Source organism: Eublepharis macularius, chromosome 5, assembly GCF_028583425.1.
Source record: "Eublepharis macularius isolate TG4126 chromosome 5, MPM_Emac_v1.0, whole genome shotgun sequence".
NCBI lineage: Eukaryota > Metazoa > Chordata > Lepidosauria > Squamata > Eublepharidae > Eublepharis > Eublepharis macularius.
Genome location: NC_072794.1, coordinates 114,019,126 through 114,040,392, shown reverse-complemented (window position 1 = coordinate 114,040,392; position 21,267 = coordinate 114,019,126). Strand labels below are relative to the sequence as shown.

Sequence of the window (21,267 nt, the reverse complement as noted above, 5' to 3'; positions counted from 1 at the left end):
ACTGTACAGGTTTCTTTTAAGAGATATGTAGGAGTTAAATCCAGTCAGCTTTTTCATTCAGTCTTGTCCAGTGTCCATCTTTAATACAACCATTGGCTTACAGGGCTTTTGTCTGTGCTGATCCCATTATCCTCAGCACAGCATTTTTAATTGTCAAACGGAATTTCCTCCTTGCTTTTTGCCAGTTTAAAACCTATGACTTGAAAAATGAATATGCCCCAGCTTGCACTACTTGAGCTGACCCTTGGAAAAATCCATTTAGATGTGATTCCAGGATAGCAAAGCCATGCTTATACTTGACCTTACTTTGTTTTGTTAGCTAGAAGCTGGCCACTCAGGCAGGCTGGAGAAAACAGAAGATCTTTGGCTGAAAGTTCGAAAAGACCATGCCCCCCGGCTTGCACGGCTGTCATTGGAAAGCAGGTCCTTGCAGGATGTTTTGTTATATGGTAAGCTGGGCTGTGATTGATTCATCCGTCTGTTGATGGCGTATCTAAATTCTTTCCAACCTTTTGTAAGAATGCGGGTGGTGCTAATAGTTCCACTGTGGAAATTTACTTAGGGAAATAATGGGTGAAGAGGAAGAGTTACATGCTTTTTCCACAATCAAATTAGCGGCTTGACGGCTTCTAAATAAAAGTAAATATGTCTAGAGGTCTTGTTATGGTCTTTATTTTAAATATTCTTCGGGAGGCCATAGATAAAAACAGATTCCCAAGTTGACAAAAATAAAAAGATCTATGTGTTGAACTGATTCTTGATGCATGTTAAAGAATAAGAATATAAGAAGAGCCCTGTTGAATGATAACAGATGTCCAGCTAGTCCACAGAGGCCAACCAGTTTCTCCAGAGGGCCAATAACAGGGCATAGAGGCTGAGGCCTTTCCCTGGCGCTGTTATTTAGAGGTTTACTACATCCTCTGATAGCAAATTCTACATTTTAATCATTTGTTGTGTAAAAGCATTTCCTTTTGATGTATTGTCGAAGGCTTTCACGGCCGGAGAACGATGGTTTTTGTGGGTTTTCCAGGCTGTATTGCCGTGGTCTTGGCATTGTAGTTCCTGACGTTTCGCCAGCAGCTGTGGCTGGCATCTTCAGAGGTGTAGCACGAAAAGACAGCTGCTGGCGAGACGTCAGGAACTACAATGCCAAGACCACGGCAATACAGCCCGGAAAACCCACAACAACCAGCATTTCCTTTTGTCTGTCCAGTACCTACTACCCATCAGCTTCATTGAATGCCCTTGAGTTCTTGTATTTTCAGAGAGGAAGAAAAAGTTCTTTCTGTTCATTCTCTTTATCCTGTGCATAATTTTATAAGCCTCTGTCATGTTACTTCTTAGTCATCTCTTTCCTGGTGAGGCAGGTCTTCCTTTTACAGAAGCCATTCTTATTTTTCCCTCAGCAGGCTTTGTTCCTGCATGTGCCTTATAATTCTATTTTTTGTTACAATTTCCACTAATTTTCCTGGAATAGATATTAGGCTAACTGGCCTGTAATTTCCTGCATCTCCTTTTGGTCCCCTTTTTAAAAATTGGTGTAACTTCTGCTACTTACTGTCCAGTCTTCTGGTGCAATGCCTGATTATGATATATTAAATGATGTACATTATTGTTAAATTAAATTATATACATATGTGGGTTAGTAGATCATCTCACATTGATTTTCCCAAGAAGTCTTGGGTGTATGCTATCAGGTTCTGGAGACTTACTGGTTTTTATTTTATCCTTGCCACCTCAATTCTATTAAGTCCTTCAGACTCCCTTACTGAAAATAATGGCGGTTGCATAGGTACATGCCCCACACTTTCCACAGTGAACACGGATGCAAAGAATTCATTGAACTTCTCTGCCATCTCCTTTAGCAATCCTTTTATTCCTTAGTCATCCAAAGACCCAACTGCTTCTCTGGCTTGTTTCCTGCTCTGCATATTTTTAAAGACATATTCACTGTTTGTCTTGATGCTTTTAACAATCCGATCCTCAAATTAACTTACACGTCTTTTGCCAGACCCTGTGGTCCCTTCTGTTCATTTCATTGGGGTACACCTTCCACTTTTTAAAAGAAGAAGTTTTGCTTTTAAGGTTTCCTTTACCTGGCATTCTTTTAGATTGGTAGTTCAGTTTCTAACCTGGGGAATGCATTCCATCTGGGCTTCGATTAGTTAGTTTTAAATAGCTTCCAAACATCTTCTAGGGATTTGACTCTCTTGTGTTTCCCTTTCAACATTCTTTTAATTATTCCCCTCATTTTTGTAAAGTTCCCTCTTTCAAAATCAAATGTTACTGTTTTGGACTTCAGGGGTAACTTTCCATGAATACTGAACTTAATAGCACTGCTTCCAGTTGGTGCAGCATCATCTACATTTCTCATCAGGTCTTCAGCCGCAATAGAACCAAGTCCAAGATCACTACCCCTCTGACTGGCTCCATAACCGACTGTTCCAGTGCACAGTCATTATCATAACATTATCTGCTTTAATCACCTCCCTTATTTCCTTGATCTAGTGGGCAACAGCACACCTCCATTTTTAAATAGCCCATAGTGCCCAGTATTTCCACCCATATTGTGTCTCTTGGGGAGTTCATTTCCCTGTTTTCTACCTTATTTAATTCTGTGCTGTCTTTGATATACAATGTAACATTTCCCACAACACATCCTTCCCTGTCCTGCCTATAGAGCCCATAGAGTGACTTTATCCCACTGATTTTACCTGTTCCACCATGTTTCTGAGACACCCACTACATCTAAATTGTCATTTACCACCAAGCACTTCAGCTTCCCCCATCTTGGCTCAGAGGCTTCTACCATTTGTATATAGACACCTGTAATGCATTTCCCTCTCCGACAATCCTTGCTGCCCTCAGCGCCTTTGTCTCTGCACATGGCCTTCCTTTGCCATCCTGTTTTCACCCCCCCCCCCAAGTTCTATTGTGCTTTTAGTAGTATAACCCTGAGTGTTTACACTATCATCCCTTTGGACTGACTTGTCCTGAACAAGAGACTCCCCAGCTCCTGTCAGCTTTCCCTCTGAGATTAGTTTAAAAGCTGCTGTGCCTAACACTGCCTAACAAATCTAACCCTTCCTCCCAGCTCCACACAGTGAGGTCCCTAATCTCTGCCTGTCTAGCTGGCCCTGTGCGTGGAACCCCTAGAAGTTCTGAGAATGCTACCTTTTGAGGTCCTGTGGATTGATAAGTGCCAGCAGTGTTGTTCCTTTTCATTCAAGCATAGGCCATCTCTTTTGTACACCTTCAGCATATCCCAGAAAGTTCCCCACTGCCTAACGAATCTAACCCTTCCTCCCAGCTCCGCACGTTGAGGTCCCTAATCTCTGCCTGTCTAGCTGGCCCTGTGCGTAGAACCCATAGAAGTTCTGAGAATGCTACCTTTTGAGGTCCTGTCCCTTAACTTTCTGCCTAGTAACTTAATTTTTTCCTCCAGGACCACACTCCAGGACTACATTTCCCAATGTCATTGGTGCCAACTTGCACCACAACAGCTGACTCCTCCCCAATACGGTCAGCCTGTCTAGACAGTACATGATGTCCACACCCTTCGTACCAGCAGGCAAGTCACCATGTGGTTAAAATGCCTGTCACCGTTCGTACTCTCCCTACTCCTAATAACTGAATCACCCGTTATCAAAAGCCCACCTTCCATTAACCCCAGAGGGGTATCCTCTGTACAAGAGGATATTTGTCCATTCTAAGAGATCACATTACTCCTCCTCAGACTGATGCTCGCCAACCTTGAAACTTCAATCTCCACAACAGCTGAAGAGCTGTCAGCACAAAAGTGCGCCTGTTCTAGTAGGCCCCTGAAGGTCTCATCCTCAAACCATTTTTCTCCCTTAGTTTTTCCAGGTTGGCAACCCTAGCCTTGAGAGTCAAGAGCTCCATGCATCAAGCATACACCAATTTCTGTGCAGTGAGCAGATGATCATACATGTGGTATTCCCTGCAAAACATTGGATACCCTCCCCCCATTCTCCTGTCAGCTTTCTGCCTTCATATCTGGTCTGGTAGTTTAAAGGTGTTTTAGGGTTGAAATAGGGTACTTACCTGAATCTGAGTGGATTTCTGTAGTAGGAAAGCTACTGTAGCAAACTACCCTCCTTGCTGATGACGGAGCTTATATGTCCTTTCTCAGGAAACTCAGACTACAGGCGTTCTCCCTTGCTCCCCTTTGACCTCCCTTGTTGAACTCCCAAGGTCAACTCCCCTGTTAGAAGCTCAGCTTGAAGCACTGGAAGGAAACCCTCTTATGAGTCAACCCTCTAATGAACTTCGCTTTACTGCTGTCAGCTGCGGCTCCACCCCCAGGAGTTAGACAATAACAGGCAGCTGACTAGGCTCACCCAGCAGAAGCCCCTCCTAGCAGGACCTTATCCATTCAGAGAACTCACCAAAAGCTAGAGGGAGCTTTTCACACAGACCCTCCATGAACAGCTCAGAAACCACACAACCTCAAGCAAACATACACACTTTACCCCTCGTTATCTCTTGCAGCAATTTCAAGCTCAGCTTCCCTGTTAGAAACCCTGTTGGAAGGAAATCAGCCCTAATGCTGTGTTTCCATACACTGTAGAATGAATAAGCTATAGTTAATGAATGGAGATGTTTCTGACACTGATAATAGGCTAGATTAATCCCAGAAGGTGTAGTATGTCAGTATTGGCTTGTTGTACTTTTAGTACTGCTAATGGTACTGCTAATGCAACATACAGATGCCCACAGTGGAGATCCTATGCTATTGCAGACATATCACATGAGTAAATGAAAGTTGCCCTGATCTGGATGGTCCAGGTAGCCTGATATCATCAGATCTTGGAAGCTAAGCACAGTTAGGCTCTGGTCAGTATTTGAATGGGAGACCACCAAGGAAGGCCAGGGTTGCTAGGCAGAAGCAGGCAATGGCAAGCCACCCCTGAATGACCCTTGCCTTGAAAACCTCTTGAGGGGTTGCCTCAAGGCAACTGCTACTTGAGGGAATGCGCGTGCACGCACGCACGCACACATACAGAACTTGAGAAAGTAATGCATACTCTTGGAAAGAAACCTTGGAAGTGCTGTCCCTGACAAAGCAGCTGTTTTGTTTCAGGTAAACCAAAGCTAGGCCGTGAGCTGGGCCGAGGGCAATATGGAGTAGTGTATTTGTGCAATGCCTGGGGGGGCCACTTCCCGTGTGCACTCAAGTCTGTGGTTCCACCAGATGAGAAGCACTGGAATGATCTTGCCCTTGAGTTTCACTACATGAGGTATGTGGCCTTTTCATTAATTGCTGAAATTGTCTGAAATTTTAACAATGAGTTGACCTAGAGTGAGGACTGACACGAAATGCTGCTTATGTATCAAGACCTGGTTGGAATTCTGATGTGAAACAATAATTGTAAAATAGAGTGATGGTACCCAGTACCTGGTTTCTGCTATTTGGGGAATGAGTGGCCAAAATTTCTGGTGATGGTCAGCTTTGCTTGGTAGGCTGGCTGATTTGGTACCTGCATTTGAGGCATGAAGGGAGGATTAAGAGAAAGAGAGAGCTAAGTGGACAGAATTACCATCTATGTCAGCATTGTTTTTACTTTTGTGCTATATCTGTTTGTTTCTCTAGGTCTTTGCCAAAGCATGAGCGGCTAGTAGACCTCCATGGATCGGTGATAGATTATGGGTATGGGGCAGGTTCCAACATTGCTGTTCTACTGATAATGGAACAGTTGCACAGAGACCTCTATACAGGACTGAAGGCAAGAATTAGCAATCCTTAAAATGGGCAGTGTTAATAGTTACGCTCAATGGTAACTTACTTTCTCTAGTTGCAGATGTGTTTCTCAAAGTATGCTATGTATGAATGGTATGGCTTTGGATTTCAGTAGCTTTATTTTCATACTATTCCTAATCTTTCTTTAGACAAAGTGTTGGGTGATCTGTAATCTGCTCTTCCCACCATTTTTAAAAAGTAAATTGTAATTAACCCTAGAGGGGGCAGGGAGACAGAAATGCCCATCTTTTCCCCTTCCCAAACTGTTAATTATTGTCTTGTACAGGAAGTGGGGTAAATTTTGATAGGTGAAATTATAAGTGGCATGTTGAAGAATGTGTGTGGAAGGATTAAACTCTGTTCTTTACATGATCCCAGTCCTTATATCTAATAGTGAAGGGGTGGTTTCTCTGTGGATAGGCAGATTTGCACAGTGGAGCCAACTTCAGCTACAATTTACAGTCTGTACTCCCAGGGTTTAGATCACCCCCATCCTCTTGACTTTAAAAAATAACTAATTTGCAACCATCCTCTTCTCCCAGTTTAACAGCATCACAGGCAAAAAAAAGCCCAACATTAGGGTTAGGATAATATTTTGGATTGCTGTCAACAGAGGAGAGCTGGTGGTACAAAAGAGGCAAAATTAGATTTTCCCTTTCAGGTCTAAAAAGGATCAAATCACTGATCTCCCATTGTTTCATCTACTTTTACTCTCAAATGCTGTTTTCTCCTCCTCACCCTTTGCCAGCAGCAGCATCTGAAAACTAGGGTTTAATATTCAGTTGATCTCAATTAAAACTTTAAAATTGCTACATATGCGTAAAATTGTCTAGATTTTTCATGTTATATCCACTCTCTCACTCTTAGTGATCCAACAGGGCACAAATGAAAGATTGGAGGTGGGTGGGGAGTGAAAGCAATGCATCTGCCTGTTGGTAGCCGTGTGGGACTACAGCTGTAAGGCTGTGGTTGTAAGGGTACTTTCCTGGGAGTAAGCCCCACTGAATTAACATGGGACCTACATCTGAATAGACCACCTTAATCTCTCTTCAGTAAAACAGCACAAGAAAATTCTGTGCTCTGACCCACTCATGCTAATATAGTAAGAGAAATTTCTAAAAGATTTCTCTTGGAGTAAATCTGTCTCCTGCAGTAAGTGCTGCGTAATAGTGAAGTACAAATCCCGTTAATGGCTCATAATATTACAGGGGTTTTTTTTTTTTGTTTTCCTCCAGGCTGGCTTGGAATTGGAGACAAGGCTGCAGATTGCCTTGGATGTAGTTGAAGGGATTCGGTTTCTTCATAGCCAAGGGTTGGTCCACAGAGACATCAAACTGAAAAATGTATTGGTAAGGATAATTCTCTGCCAATAGCTCTGTTCTTCTTGATTAAGTGGAATAATAAAGTGGCTTTGTTCAAGCCACACTCTTTTTACATAAAAAGAAAAAGCATTTTTTCAGACTCGAGAACAGCATGAACACTGAGATCTTGTGAAGCACAAAACAATCATACGTATTATTTTGTCTCCTTCAGTTATTTGTATACAGAACTGCTTTAGAGAATAATTGAGAGACTAGTGCAGGGAATGTCTGTCTTTCACATGACCATACAAGGTTTCGTATTGAATAAACAGAACCATACCAAATTACATAACTGAAAGCACCATGTTATCCCTAAAGCCAGAGGAAAGATCAAAAGCTGAACCGCATCTAAAGGGAGCAGCAAGAAAGGAACGCGATAAAGGCTTGTACCAACAGAAACTGGTTTTTCCTACAGTTTTGGGTTATCCAGTGATTAGCTGTAGTTTCAGGACAGGGGGGAAAACCACATAACTCTCCCTTGCTACAACATGTGGTAGCCCTTAGTGTAGGTGGCTTCTTAAAAGTGATAGCTACATCCATAACCATGGTAGTTACTATGTGGAATCTCCCTATTAAAAAGACTATGTATTGGATTAACAGCTGCTGGGGACAAACAGTCATTAATATCGCCATTCTGCTGTCATTGGTTAACTTCTGGGAGAAAGAGACTGATCCAGCAATACATTTATGAGAGATAATTGTGAGTTTTTCTTAAAAGACATTTTCTACCAGTTAGATCATGTTTATCTTGTTTGATGTAGTGGTGGTGAGAGGTAGTAGTTGCTGTCAGATTGGGTGTGGGGAGACCTGGGTTCAAATCCCTACTCTACCATTAAATTCACTGGGTAACCTTGAGTCAGTTGCTCTCTTTGATCTAAGCAAACCTTACTGAATTGTTGTGATTAAGTGGAGGCAGGTGGAAGAAAGAACCCTGTGCACAGCATTAAGCTTCTTGGAGGAAGGACAGATTTTAAAAAGGTCAGTTTGGGAGGCAACAGTTAATGATTGGATGTGGTATTGTATTCTCTACAGCTTGACAAACACAACCGAGCTAAGATCACAGACCTGGGATTTTGCAAGCCTGAAGCAATGATGTCTGGTAGTATTGTTGGAACCCCTATCCATATGGCTCCTGAGCTTTTCACAGGTGAGTTTGTCACAGACTTTCTATTAACTAACAGCTATGGAGATTTTCAAGGATGAGATCTAAGGGTTGTATTGAGTATTGATGAGGGTGCTTCTGCTAACAGAATAACTACATATGTTTATCCTGGGGGAATATATTTATAAGTAAGCATGACCCACTGAACTAAGGGGAATTTACTTCCAAGTAAACATGTCTAAGATTAAGCTCGTGACAAAATTTATGCCAGACTTCTGAACATCTATCCCACTATAATACACTCACTATAATACACTTCTCACTATAATACATTGGAATTTTTTTGCAGTGTTTCATAAACTAAGCTATTTCTAATATAGCACCCAGAATAATGCCATGGTATATAAGTCAGAGTAAGCTTGAAGCATATATGTTACACAGAAACATGACATAGACACATGTTGATGTTTAATTTTTTTTCTTCCACCATATTTTCCCCATAATATCTTTGGATCAGTCCTTTGCTGTTTGACTGTGTCTGCATCTTTATAGGTTAATTCCAGAGGGATAGCTGTGTTACACTTTAAGGTACCACAAGACTCCTGTTTTATTTTTACTGAAGGAGTAGAGCTACCTAATATATAGCATTAAAGAGAACCCCCTAGCCTTGTAGCCCACCTCAACCATGAAGAACTCTGGGTTGGCATGCATAATGAACATATTGACTACAAAAAATTCTAGCTAGAAGTCTACCATGTTGAAGCAGCCTAGACCGGTAAGTCTTGCAGTTTCCAAGACGGTGCTTAAGATTCAACAAGTTAATCTCTAGAAAGAAGAAATTCTGTGGCTTGATGATAAGTCATTTGATAGATTTTCTGAACCTGGCAGACAAATGGCATCATTGAAGGTGTCCCAGAATGTAATGTGGGACAAAAGAAATACAGTGTCTGTGCTAGCAGTGTATCGGAGAGCTTGGAAATCAAATATTCTCCTTGCAACAAAATGTATTGCTAAGGGCAAATCCAAACATCTCGTGTTTTTCTTGGCTGTTGTTGAAAATAGCAACTGCCTGACTAGAGCTACGTACACTTGCAAGATAATTCAAATGCTTTTTCCATATGGGTCACATAGGCAGTAAAGGTCATTGCCTTCAATCCCCAGGAAATGCATCACTGACATAGTTGCTGCCCAAATGTCCCAGTGGACCCCTGTGGAAATGTACATGTTCTTGTACCTGTGAAAGTTGAGATTTTAAATGCTGTTTAAACAGAGGTAGAGTGCTGTGTAATTTGACCTAAGTGGTCTCTTCCCCAACCACCTACTGACAGATTGAATTTTTTATTTTTTAAACATTTATTTACATTATTTATAGTCTGCGGGAGGAGCCCTGTGGTGCAGAGTGGTAAGCTGCAGTACTGCAGCCCAAGCTCTGCTCACACGACCTGAGTTCGATCCTGGTGGAAGCTGGGTTCAGGTACCTGGCTCAAAGTTGTCTCAGCCTTCCATCCTTCCGATGTCAGTAAAATGAGTACCCAGTTTCCTGGGGGTAAAGTGTAGATGACTGGGGAGGGCAATGGCAAACCACCCCATAACAAAAGTCTGCCAAAAGTCAGGATGCGACATCCCCCCCAAGGGTCAGTAATGACTCGGTGCTTGCACAGGGGACTACCTTGACCTTTATCTTTATTTATAGTCTGCATTATTCACTGAGACTCAAGGCAGATTACATAAACTAAGTCAATATGATCAACAGCTTAGACATTCAATAAACAATACAGACATTTGAAAACAGGCAGAAATCTGGTACAGAGCTGAAAAAGAAGCTACAACACAACATAAGCAGATTCATATGACATATTAAACAAATGAGTAGCCAGTGAAGTGACTGCAAAATGGGAGTAATGTGCATGCTCCGCCTAGAATTGCTAAGGAAGTGTCTCTTTAACAAAGAAAAATCACTTCATTATTTGTTCAAAAGCCTTCCACCAAGTGAACGAAGTGATTTTTCTGTTAAAAAGACACGTCTAAGTGATTCTGTCTTTGACAAAAGAAGATTGAAATCAAGCTTCCAAGCTAGTCCTCAGTCAGCGGAGTCACAAGGAGAAAAGATAGCCTTCTTCAAGGATTTAAATTTGCTTTCTGCATGATTTTTAAGTGACACTGACTGTGGGAAACAGTTGATTAGTTTGAAGTAATGAAGAGAGACATTGGCATTTATCGGAAGAACAATTGGAACAAAGGCACTGATAATTTATTATAGTACATTTGTTTGCAAATATTCATTAAACACTTATATAAAAGCATTTTGGATTGTATTTAGTAAATGTTCATGATTATATTCTATATCCCTGTGACATCAGTCATAGTAGCCTGGTGGAGTGTGCAGCTTTGATTTTTAGGTAGCTATTCTGTTTGGAAAATATGCTTTCATTTGTGGTGGAGTCTGTGGTAACCCTGTGTAGGGGTGTCCAGAAAAAAAGCCAGACTTTGCCAATCTGGCTTCCCCGAATCAAATCAGAGAATCCTGGATCTGATCCAGGAACCCAGATACAGACCCCTGGGGAAATCCAGGAAAGGTGGATTCAGCCTCTGTCTGGTTCCTTCCTGGGACAATTCATGCATGAACTCTCCTTGTCTACCTGGCTTCTGTGAATGACACTGGTTCAGCTGGGCTAAATTGCAACAGTGGCTGATTCTGCGCACATTGGATAATGCACTTTCAGTGCACTTTAGCAATCATTTTGAAGTGGATTTTTTGTTTCACACATGAAAAATTCAGTTCCAAATGATCTCTAAAAAGGATTGGAAGTGCATTATCCAACATGTGCAGAATCAACAGGTGTCACTTGCTTCTGTTTGGTTTGGATGGAATTCTCTGGGAGTGGGGATTCCATCCTTTCCCTTGCTTCAGTTTGCTTCTGTTAGGCTTCCTCTTACATTTGGGAGTGTGCCTTTGGCCACTGGCAGTCTTGTCCCAAAGTGTTTTTGTCTGAGAGCCTGCTTGGAAATGTTTCTTTCATAAGAAACAATGTAGAGTGGCTGAGGGCACCTTTTTCAAGGGACCATAGAATTGGATCCTGGGATCCAATCTTCCTGAAACCTGTGCAGGGGAGGTCTTTAAAGAAGATTCAGGGGTGGATTCTTTGCAAATTTGGTGGAGTTTGCTTGAAAAATACCTCCTCACCCCCCGCCCAGATAACCCCCGCATAATTTTCCACTAGGGAATAATAGCTGAATAAATTTGGGATTCATTGATTTGTCTTAATTGGATCAGAGAATCTTTCCTGGATTTCAGGAATCCCAGATTTTGGGGAGTTCCCTGAAATCTGAATCCACTTATGTGTCCCTCCCCTTCCACTTTTTGGTGCACTCCCCTGGCCAAGTGTGGCTCAGTTTCCAAACTATGGTATAATACCTAATGTAAACTTGCTTCCTTGCAAAATCTCATTGAACCATTGTTCTTTGTTCCTGTCTTATAGGCAAATACGATAACTCAGTGGATGTATATGCATTTGGTATCTTGTTCTGGTACATCTGTTCAGGACATGTGAAGTTACCAGAGGCATTCGAGAAATGTGCGAGTAAGGACCACCTATGGAACAATGTGCGAAGAGGTAGGCATGGTATCAACAACAGAAGGTCATAATGCAGTTCTGTAAAGGGATGGAGAATATGCGGATGTTCCAGATGGAAACAATAGCATGTGTGTACACATGCCGGGCTTTCTTGGACACTCCTTCCACAGCGGTCCACTGTGGTACCTGAAAAGCCATCCCCTGAAACACAGGGCAGCTTCAGAAACATCCTTCAATGCATACAGAAGCAGATGTCCTCTGCACAGGGAAAGAACTTTGTGATTTCCTTGTTGCTGCTGCTGCTGCTGCAGGTACAGTGCAGTTTTCCCTACAACAGGTTTCCTTGCATCAATCCACCAAATGTAGCCACCATCTTGGGCCACCAGAGCCTTTTCATTAAAAGAAATCAGCACCAGAATATCACTATATCAATAGACCATTGTAACCAATAGGTGTAGCAGACAGTTTCCTCTGCATACTCAGCTTTTGTTTCTTAAAAAAAAATTAAGTCTCTAGCCCCTTCCCTTGTGGATATGCTTTTTTTACTTATCTCCATAAAGGAAGGGGCTAGATACATACTTTATAAAAAGTGAAAGCTGGGAATTCAGAAATAGTGATATGCCTGTCAGTACAATGGTATATTAATATAATGGCGTTCTACTGCTAATTTTTTAAAAATGTTAAAAATCCCATTGGTGGGGGGAGGAAATGGCTGCCATGAGGACAGGGTCCAGGGAAATTGCTGCTAGGGGTGTGCACTTCAGGTTTCTGATTTGGAAAAAATGCCTGAATTGGACCCGATCTGTAAAAATTCGGGTTTTCCAAATCAGGGCCAGCATGCTGGCTCCGTTTCGGAACACCCAAATCAAAGCTTCCCGAAACGATTCTGGTCGCTTCAGGAAGCTTCGGGGCGCTTTAAACTTCAGCTGTCCCATGGGCTTTTAAGTTCTTCCCCCCTCCCTCCAGCTGGCTGGAAAGGGGTAAGGGCTTAAAGGGTAGGAGGCTCTCCGTGCTGTTGTCTTGGTTATATTTTAGAGGTGTCAGCATGATGTTTATGTTCTAGGGAGTTTACTATAACATAGAGTAACTCTGTCCCAGAAATAGTCCTGGTTTTGGCATGGTAAGGGACTCTCCAAGCATTTCCCAATTACAGAAATCTTTTGGATTCTAGATATCATATGGCAGAAAAAGCAATAAATTCTAGATATAAATGAATTAAAGAGACAACAGAAATCAATTCCATTTGTTTTTCTGGGTAACAAGAAATGTTAACAAGCATTTCAAATCCTGGGATTATGCTTCTGATATCTGTGAGAACATAAAGTGCCTCCAAGCTTGCTAAAATGAACAATTTCTTTGAACAAGACAAAAGCAATTAGAATCATTCAAAAGTATGCATGACTAATTGCTTAACTAATTTCAGAATCAATGTCACACAAGGCATTGTTTCAAGTGTTTGAGAATCTACAGGGTTTAGAGCATGTTGTGTTGGGAATCTAAAATGGAAGTTGTGTAAACATGCTAATGCACCATTGTTCCTTGGTGAATGTTCTTTATGTGAACATCACTTAGTTGCTACCTGAACCAGTAAGTCTTCCTCCATGCTATTTTTGATGACATCAGCTGTACTACTTCAGTAGACAGCCTTCTTCTCAAAGATGATCCCCCATTCTTCCAAAGTGAAGAAGTTCATTTTCATTTGAAGATTAAAGTTTTGTACCACATGGATGACCATAGCTGGGAGCATTTGTTACATTGTGTGACATGTGATGGAGAGAAAGTGAGCACCAGTAGTGCAACTTAGGAAGGTATGTTCTTAAAACCTAATGTATATGACAAATCTCTGATGTGGTTTACTCACTTGAGTAGGATAATGCTGAAGAAGCTTTGTAGCTTTCATGAGGAAAGATTCACACATACAGGAAACTCGCCTGTGGATGCTGATGCTGTGGCCTTTGTGAATACATCACTTAAGTAACCCAGTGTTCATGCATATCAGAGATGATAAAAACAGTATAAACTGGCTTGGAGATGTTTTCTCGCATTGGAACTTTATGTCAATCCCTCTTCCCTCCCTGAACAAGAAATTGTTTACACATTTTACTGCTGTAGCTTAAAAGAACCCACCCCCCCCCACACACACACAAACCAAGATCAAAAGATCCCCCCTTCAATTAAATGATGACATTCCCTATTTTCTTTTCCCAGGAGTTCGCCCTGAACGTCTTTCTGTCTTTGATGAAGAATGTTGGCAGCTTATGGAAGCCAGTTGGGATGGAGACCCATCTCAGCGCCCACTTCTTGGTATAGTCCAACCCATGTTGCAGGGCATCATGGACAGACTTTGCAAGTCAAACTCTGAGCAGTTAAGCAAAGGATTAGATGATTCTACTTGAAAATAATCCACAGGGGAGCTGTTCTGTTGCATGAGAACTCCGATTTCCCACCTTGTCAATAGCAACTCAAGGTGTAGCTCATTTGGAGAGCCCAACCAGAAATTGCACTGTAGGGTGAGAGGATATCGGAAATTCCATCTCGTATAGCAGCCAGGAACATTCCACTCCAGTATACACTACTAATGCAAGTTTCCAGTGCCCCCCCCCATTTTTTTATAAAGCTAATGAAACTCTGGGGAATTCAGACCTGAAAGGGATTTTGATTACCCATAAAGGAAAATATGCTGTGTATCAGTAGACTGGCAGCTAGCACAGTTGGAACTTCTGAGAATTCTCTTCTCCATCTACAGTCTGATACAACAGCTTCCCTGAAGGTCATACATGAATGTGGATGAACAGAAGAAATAAGGGTGGATGACGGCTAACAACAGAGTATGGACTGAGAGGCATGGATTTAATAATTTCACAGAATACTTGGTATGTTTACATGGAGGGATCAGAGCATCCATATTCTTCTTAAGGGGAAGGCTCCACTGCAATGGAAGTACCTTAACAGTATAAGCTATCTGTTTGTCTTGTCAGCCAAGCTCTCTTCTGAAATGCTTAATAGTAGTTCTTGGAAAACATGAACAAAGATGGCCTTTTTATTTTTTTGCAATCTGACAGTGAGATGGGTACATCACCAAAAGATTTTACACCTATAAAGATAGAAACACATGTTGCTAGCCAACTAATCATGGTCTGTACCCAGCAAACAGCTTAGTAGGTCATGTTTTTAACTACAGTGATTTTCTTGTTTTGAATTAAGTGTAAAGGTAATGGCTGTTTTAAACTCTGCTCTAATATTAACGGATGTTTTAAAGATTAGTTCAGCTGTGTATTTTATGTCATTTCCTTGAAGAGGACTCAAGAGAAACCTGTTGCCATTCCACAGGTTATGCATGGTGGTTATATCTCTCCATCATTTACTTCCTTGGGGTTTGTCAATTGGCTGTGTTAATCTAGGCATTCATTGCAGGGAGCATTTGGAAAAGGAAGTCCAAAGACTTTTGAAATGGGCTCCTTATGAATTTTACACATCCCTGACTCAGTTCTTGCATGAGCACGCATGTGTAAATGCAAGACTTAGTTTCTTGTTGCAGCAATATTTTAAGACAAGTGTTAGGTTGAAATGTAGAATACATCTGATATGGTTGAAGAAAGGGACCAATTGCCAATGTTATGGGATGTATATTAGTTCCATCTTCATGTGATAATCTAGGGTGTGCTGAGCAAAACTAATCTGTCTTGCAACATACAATATTTTCCTTCTGGAGTTTACTCAGTAGTAGAAAGCAGATATGCAGCTTTGACCTGTTTACATCAGCAGAAACCACTATACGAAAGAAACCCTGCAGTGTTACTTAGCAGCCTAGATGAGTCCTTTTTGTGCGTGCAATAAAGTTAAAATCATGATTTTAAAATGATTGCTTTTTACTTAATGGGCATTCATTGTTATGTGGTGGTCTAAACTGTATAGGTACCTCCATCCACAAACTGTAGCATCTATCAACTTGAACAGCTGCCAGTCATGCTCACAGAAAAAGAACATCTATTCTCAAATAAGAAGTCCTAGGAACAGCATTGCTATGTATATCTGGGCCACTGTTCCCACCACTTAACAGTATTACTCATTTTCATATCCATTTTCTCTGTGTTACGGTGGCTAGTAACCTTGTTTAGAATTAGGAGGGGCTAGGTCAGTATTTTGAAAGAATAGAAATAGTTCATGTAAAATAAAATAAACTGTATTTGAAAGTGTCTTGCATAGCTTTTCCCAAGTAGCTACTTCCTTGTTCTTTACCCTGTGCATTTTAAATACTGATTCAGAGTACTGTCTCAGTTTCACTGGGGCTGTCTTTTCTTACATGTACAGAATAGGTCCCTTGCAACTTCCTTACACAATGCATAGCTGCACTTGAGTCACATTTTTAATTCTGGAGTAAATTTCACAGCCTCTGACATGCCCCCACATTAAGACACAGAGTTTGGTTAGCCTTATTTCATATTGGCAGTGCTATAGGTATGTTTCTGTGTTACATCTTGTAATGAAAATGGACACTAAATGTTTTCACAGCTACAGCTATAAGAGTAAACTGAAGTGGGGCTAATAGGGATGATGGAAGAAATGGCTGTCTCCTGTATGGAAGTGGTCCAGTGATGAGCATAGAGCAGCAGTCATTCCCGTTATATTACAAGAGTCTTTACAAAAGCAGTAATTGAAGGGGCTCTGTCAAAGGCATAGCAGTCCTTTTGGAAAGCCATTGTTGTGCCCATGTGTAGCTTGATATATTGTGCACGCACTGCAAATTACCTCTTCTTCCACCCCACATAAGTTTACTGGAATCTAAGTCTTCACCACCCACATTGTTGTAGGAATCAGAAGAAAATTGTGTTTACTGAACTGTACTTAAGCAAGGTTTACATGTTGCCACAAACTTGATGGCTAAAGCAGGTGCTTTGAAAGATGGTTTCCCTAGTGAGCTGGAATCCTGATAAATCAAACTAGTTTACAAAGCAAGTAGACCTGGAAAGATGAGAGTGGAGAGGGATCAAAGTATTCATGCTGGTGCTAGTAGCTGATGGTTCAAAGATGGAGCTGTTCAAAGCTGACCTATTACCTGAAAACTTTGATTTCTGCTTTGGAAGATTCAGCCATTTACACTCCATAAAACACTACATAAGAGTTGCATGAGCTAAAGCATGGCTTGATGGCAATTTCAGACTGCACTGCTGGAGTGCTACCCTTGGCTTACTGTTGCCTACCATGTTACTGTCTAGTGAACAAGATGGTGGAAAGCTTTTATTGGGCAACTGACAATTGTTTTTGTCCATCTTAACTACTTAGGAGGGTTTACTGATTATACAATGCAAGTTTTTCTAGCTTGTCTAATTAAAAAGCAAGCTATTCTATTTATCTTTTTATAGCACTTTTGTTATATTAGTCCTTCAAACTCCTCATTCCTCCAGGAGTGTTTAGGGGGACACTTGAATGTTGGCTCTTACAGGGTGACAGACTTTAAAAGAAGCAGCAGCCTTACTTAACAAGGTTCTTTGTCATGCTCCTTTTCCTTTTAAGAAATGTACATAAGCTTTGTCTGTACAGGTGTAGCTGGAGATCTTACCTTGTTCTTATTTTGAAAAATCTTAATTTTTTTGTCTCCAGGACAAGAACAAGAGCACATCCGCATTTGAAACTCCTGTTTATTTGGGCGGAGGGGGGGGATAGCACTGCGTTTCTTAAAACTGTTAACACTTCCTTCATTTTGTCTGGTTCTGTTAAACTGATGGTCAACTGTTACATTTGGCTATTGAGGAAAAGAGAAATATGATAGAACAGCTGTACAGCTCCATTGTAATGCCTATAGATTTTGTACTACTTTTTAATTTTTTAAAAAACTGATGTATATTAGAATTAAAGGAAAAGATAACAAACTTAACTGTATAGGAAAAATACAATAACATGGAAAACAACATGATTAAGAACAACTGCTTCTCTTCTACAATACTAATTTCCTTTCAACTGCCACCCTTCCCCACCATTACATGTATTTTAAGAGACGTGACTGTGGGTCAAGACTTCATTTAGTGCCATAATGAAAGTATGTTTTAATAGACAGAATACACAAGTGCTGTGCTGTATAATAAAAATTGTATTAATGTTTTATGATTCTTTGTCTTGTTTATTCTTCCAATATATGCAATAGGAACCTTCCATAGTTATTAATGTGGCCCACCCATTCAACTTACTGGAAAGGGGAAACGGGAGGAAAGGAGTAAGTTAGTAACCTGTATGTCTGAGAGCTCTTTATTATAAAAACAACTTCTAAATACATGTAAGTGAGCACCAATGCAGCCAATTCTGTTGACAGGAATTTGTTTAATATAGTGGACATAATATAGTGAACAGCCCCAACGTCCATGTGTCCTTCCAGCCTAGGTTCTCTTTGCAGTGCTCCCTCACCCTACCCCCACATGGCTGAGAATGTACTAGTGATGGCTAAACAACTTTTGCCTATGCCGGTATGGTAGTTGAGTTGATATCAGTGGGTCATAAAAGTACTGCAACAACAAAGTTGAAATTTAAGTAACTAGTCCTGAAAGAGCATATGATTTCCCCTTTTGATATTGTGTTAATCTTTGCTTATAAGCATGGGTGCTGAAAAACTTGGAGGAGGCATTGCAATTCACGCCCAAAGTGCCTGTGTGAAACTTTCTTATAACAAGGGAATGCACAATGTATCTCATTACTTTAGTTTCTGAGGCATATATACCTAGATATGAATTACACCTCGCTCTCTTCTCTCCTACAAGTTGCTGGATGAAATATTTTTTTAAAAAATCCTTTGCAATAATGGCCAGCTGGGAAGAGTATTAGTGTAGAAAATTCTGAAACAGTGATTACAACCCAGAAAATACCCGGCAAGGTAAAGATTGTTATCTCTTCTACGAGTTTGAAATTGGACTAGAGGATTTAAATTCAAGCAGAAAGCTGAAGTAGAAAGTTTAAAAGGACTAATTAAGTTCACCCCGGTAAAAGAATTGTATGAAAAGAAGCTTTTAGAAAAGAATTAGAGGCGAAGAAAGGATTATTATTTACATACCTGTGGTTTAAAGAGATAGCGAGTTGTGGGAACGGAGAAACATCGCGAGAGAAAGTAGCGGTGCGACGACGGGGAAGCAACAGGAAGTGCGTCATAAACATCGAGGTGCGAGGCTAGAGCGGCTGTGAAGGAAAAGGCGGAAGCGGAAGTGCACCATTTTGAAAGAGGGCAAGGGCAAGCCCTCATTGCAGCCGGGAGTGGGCCATCTTGGAGAAGGGTAAGGGCAGAGCTTCGATTTAAAACCATAGAGAAAAGACGCCCGCCATTTTGGACAGTTAAAGCGCTAACCTTTGGACAAAATACTAGCAAAACAAGAAAGTTAATTTGGGAACTTAAATATTTAAGCCACGGAATTGCGAAAGAGAGCAGACTCATGGGAGTGGAGCAAATTGAGCCCCACGATGTCGAAAAAGGACTGGCAGTCGGCATTTGATAATTTGGACAAGAAAGTGGCTGAAGGTAACAAAGAATTAAAAGATGTAATACAAGAGATGATGAAGGATCTCAAGGAGACAATTAAATCTGAAGTGACGGAGTGAACAAAGAGTATCGACGAGGTCAAGAAGGAACTACAGATGACGCAACAAAAAGTTAACGAGGTGGAAGAAAAGACGGAGAAGCTAACCACTACATTTAAAGCAGAAACCACAGGCTTGAATTAAAGAGTGGCGGTGATGGAATGTAAATATATGGAGAGACAGCTTAGATTTCGTGGCGTTCCAGAGAAGGAGGAGAAGGTAGCCCAAGAACAGATATCGGAAATATTAGCAGAATTCTTGAATAAAACCATGGAAGAGATCGTAAGTCATGTGGACGTGGCGTACAGAATTAATTCAAGATATGCAGCTCAAAAAAATCTGCCTAGAGATATGATTGTGCAGTTTACTACCAAAAAAATGAAAGAAGACATTGTGAGCAAGCAATTTCAAAACCCACTGGTAATGGAAGGAAAAAAGGTGAGAATAATGAGTTACCTAAAAAAAATCCTAATAGAAAGGAAAAAATATAGAGATCTGACTCAGATCTTGAAAGAGTTGAATATAAGATATAGATGGGAGATTCCAGAGGGTCTGAGTTTTGAATTTCAAGCAATTAGGAGATCTATCAGATCGCGGCATGAGATGGAGATGTTCTTGTTGACAATGATAAAGACTTACCTAAAAGACCCAGAATTTGATTATGGAGTGTAAAGTAATATCATGGAATGTAAACGGACTTAACTCACCTTCCAAGCGTAAAACTATTTTTCATTGGCTATCCAAGCAATGTTGTAATATAATTTGTTTACAAGAGACCCATGTTAAAAAACAAGATCAAAAGTACTTAAAAAATTACAAATTAGGAAAAGAATTTGTTGCCACAGCAAAACAGAAAAAAAGAGGAGTTGTGTTATACATCAAGGAGGAGCTGCAACCTAAAATGATATTTAGTGACTCTGAAGCCAGATATCTTGTGGTGGAAATTATTTGGAACTCCCAAAAGACACTAATAGTAGGGATTTATGCACCAAATGGAGCTAAAGACATTTTTTTTAAAGAATTGCAGAAGCAATTAGACGGAGTGACTTATTCACAAATAATCCTGGCGGGATTTTAATGGAGTGGTAAACTTACAGGAAGACAAAAAAACAAAGGGGACTCAAAAGAAACGGGGACTATTGCCAAAATCTTTTTTTGAAATACAAAACCAAGAAAATTTGGAGGATGTGTGGAGAAGAAATAACTCCAAAGCCAAACAATTTACCTATTATTCGGCAAGGCACTCGTCGCTATCGAGAATTGATATAATCTGGGCCTCTAAGGAATTGGCAATATGGACTAAAGAAGTTGAAATTATGCCCAAAGTAAGCTCAGATCACAATCCAGTTATGTGGAGATTTGGGAAATGTATTAAAAAATTTAGATGGAGAATTAACGAAGATTTACTGCAACAGGAGGGCAATCTAGATTTGTTACAGAAAGAAACCAGATTTTTTATACAATATAATTTGGATAAATTTGTACCAACGTATAAAGTATGGGATACATACAAAGCTGTAATGAGAGGTGTCTTAATGGACTTAAATGCGAGAGACAAAAAAAGAAAAGAAAAAAGGAAAGAAATTCAGGAAAAGATAAAAATCAAAGAGACTCAATTAAAGAAGACCGGGGGAAAAGAAACTACACCTGGAGATAAAGATTCTGCAAGAACAATTAAAAGCAATGGAGAATAAAGAATTGGAATGGGAATTGAAGAAACTAAAACAAAAAACATTTGAGGGTGCCAACAAGCTGGGGAAATATTTAGCTTGGCAATTAAAAGAAGAGGAGGGAAAAAAGAGTGATAACTAAGATTAGAGAAGAAGATAAGACGTTAATGGATCAATCAGCCATAAGTAGAGCATTTTATAAATTTTATGCCAAATTATATCAGAGTAAAGTGGTAAAGGA

General features: G+C 40.5%; 1 protein-coding gene across 1 annotated transcript in view; it reads left to right on the top strand.

The window, feature by feature from the left end:
- Nucleotides 1-17,899, top strand: part of DSTYK (dual serine/threonine and tyrosine protein kinase) — a 60,753-nt gene extending 42,854 nt beyond the window's left edge. Inside the window, exons 7-13 of the mRNA XM_054980951.1 lie at nucleotides 320-449; nucleotides 5,105-5,261; nucleotides 5,615-5,747; nucleotides 6,997-7,110; nucleotides 8,155-8,269; nucleotides 11,704-11,838; nucleotides 14,008-17,899. Of these exons, the coding sequence (XP_054836926.1) occupies nucleotides 320-449; nucleotides 5,105-5,261; nucleotides 5,615-5,747; nucleotides 6,997-7,110; nucleotides 8,155-8,269; nucleotides 11,704-11,838; nucleotides 14,008-14,195 (972 nt within the window). The 3' untranslated portion in view covers nucleotides 14,196-17,899. The remainder of the gene's footprint in view (nucleotides 1-319; nucleotides 450-5,104; nucleotides 5,262-5,614; nucleotides 5,748-6,996; nucleotides 7,111-8,154; nucleotides 8,270-11,703; nucleotides 11,839-14,007) is intronic.
- Nucleotides 17,900-21,267: the final 3,368 nt, after the last annotated feature.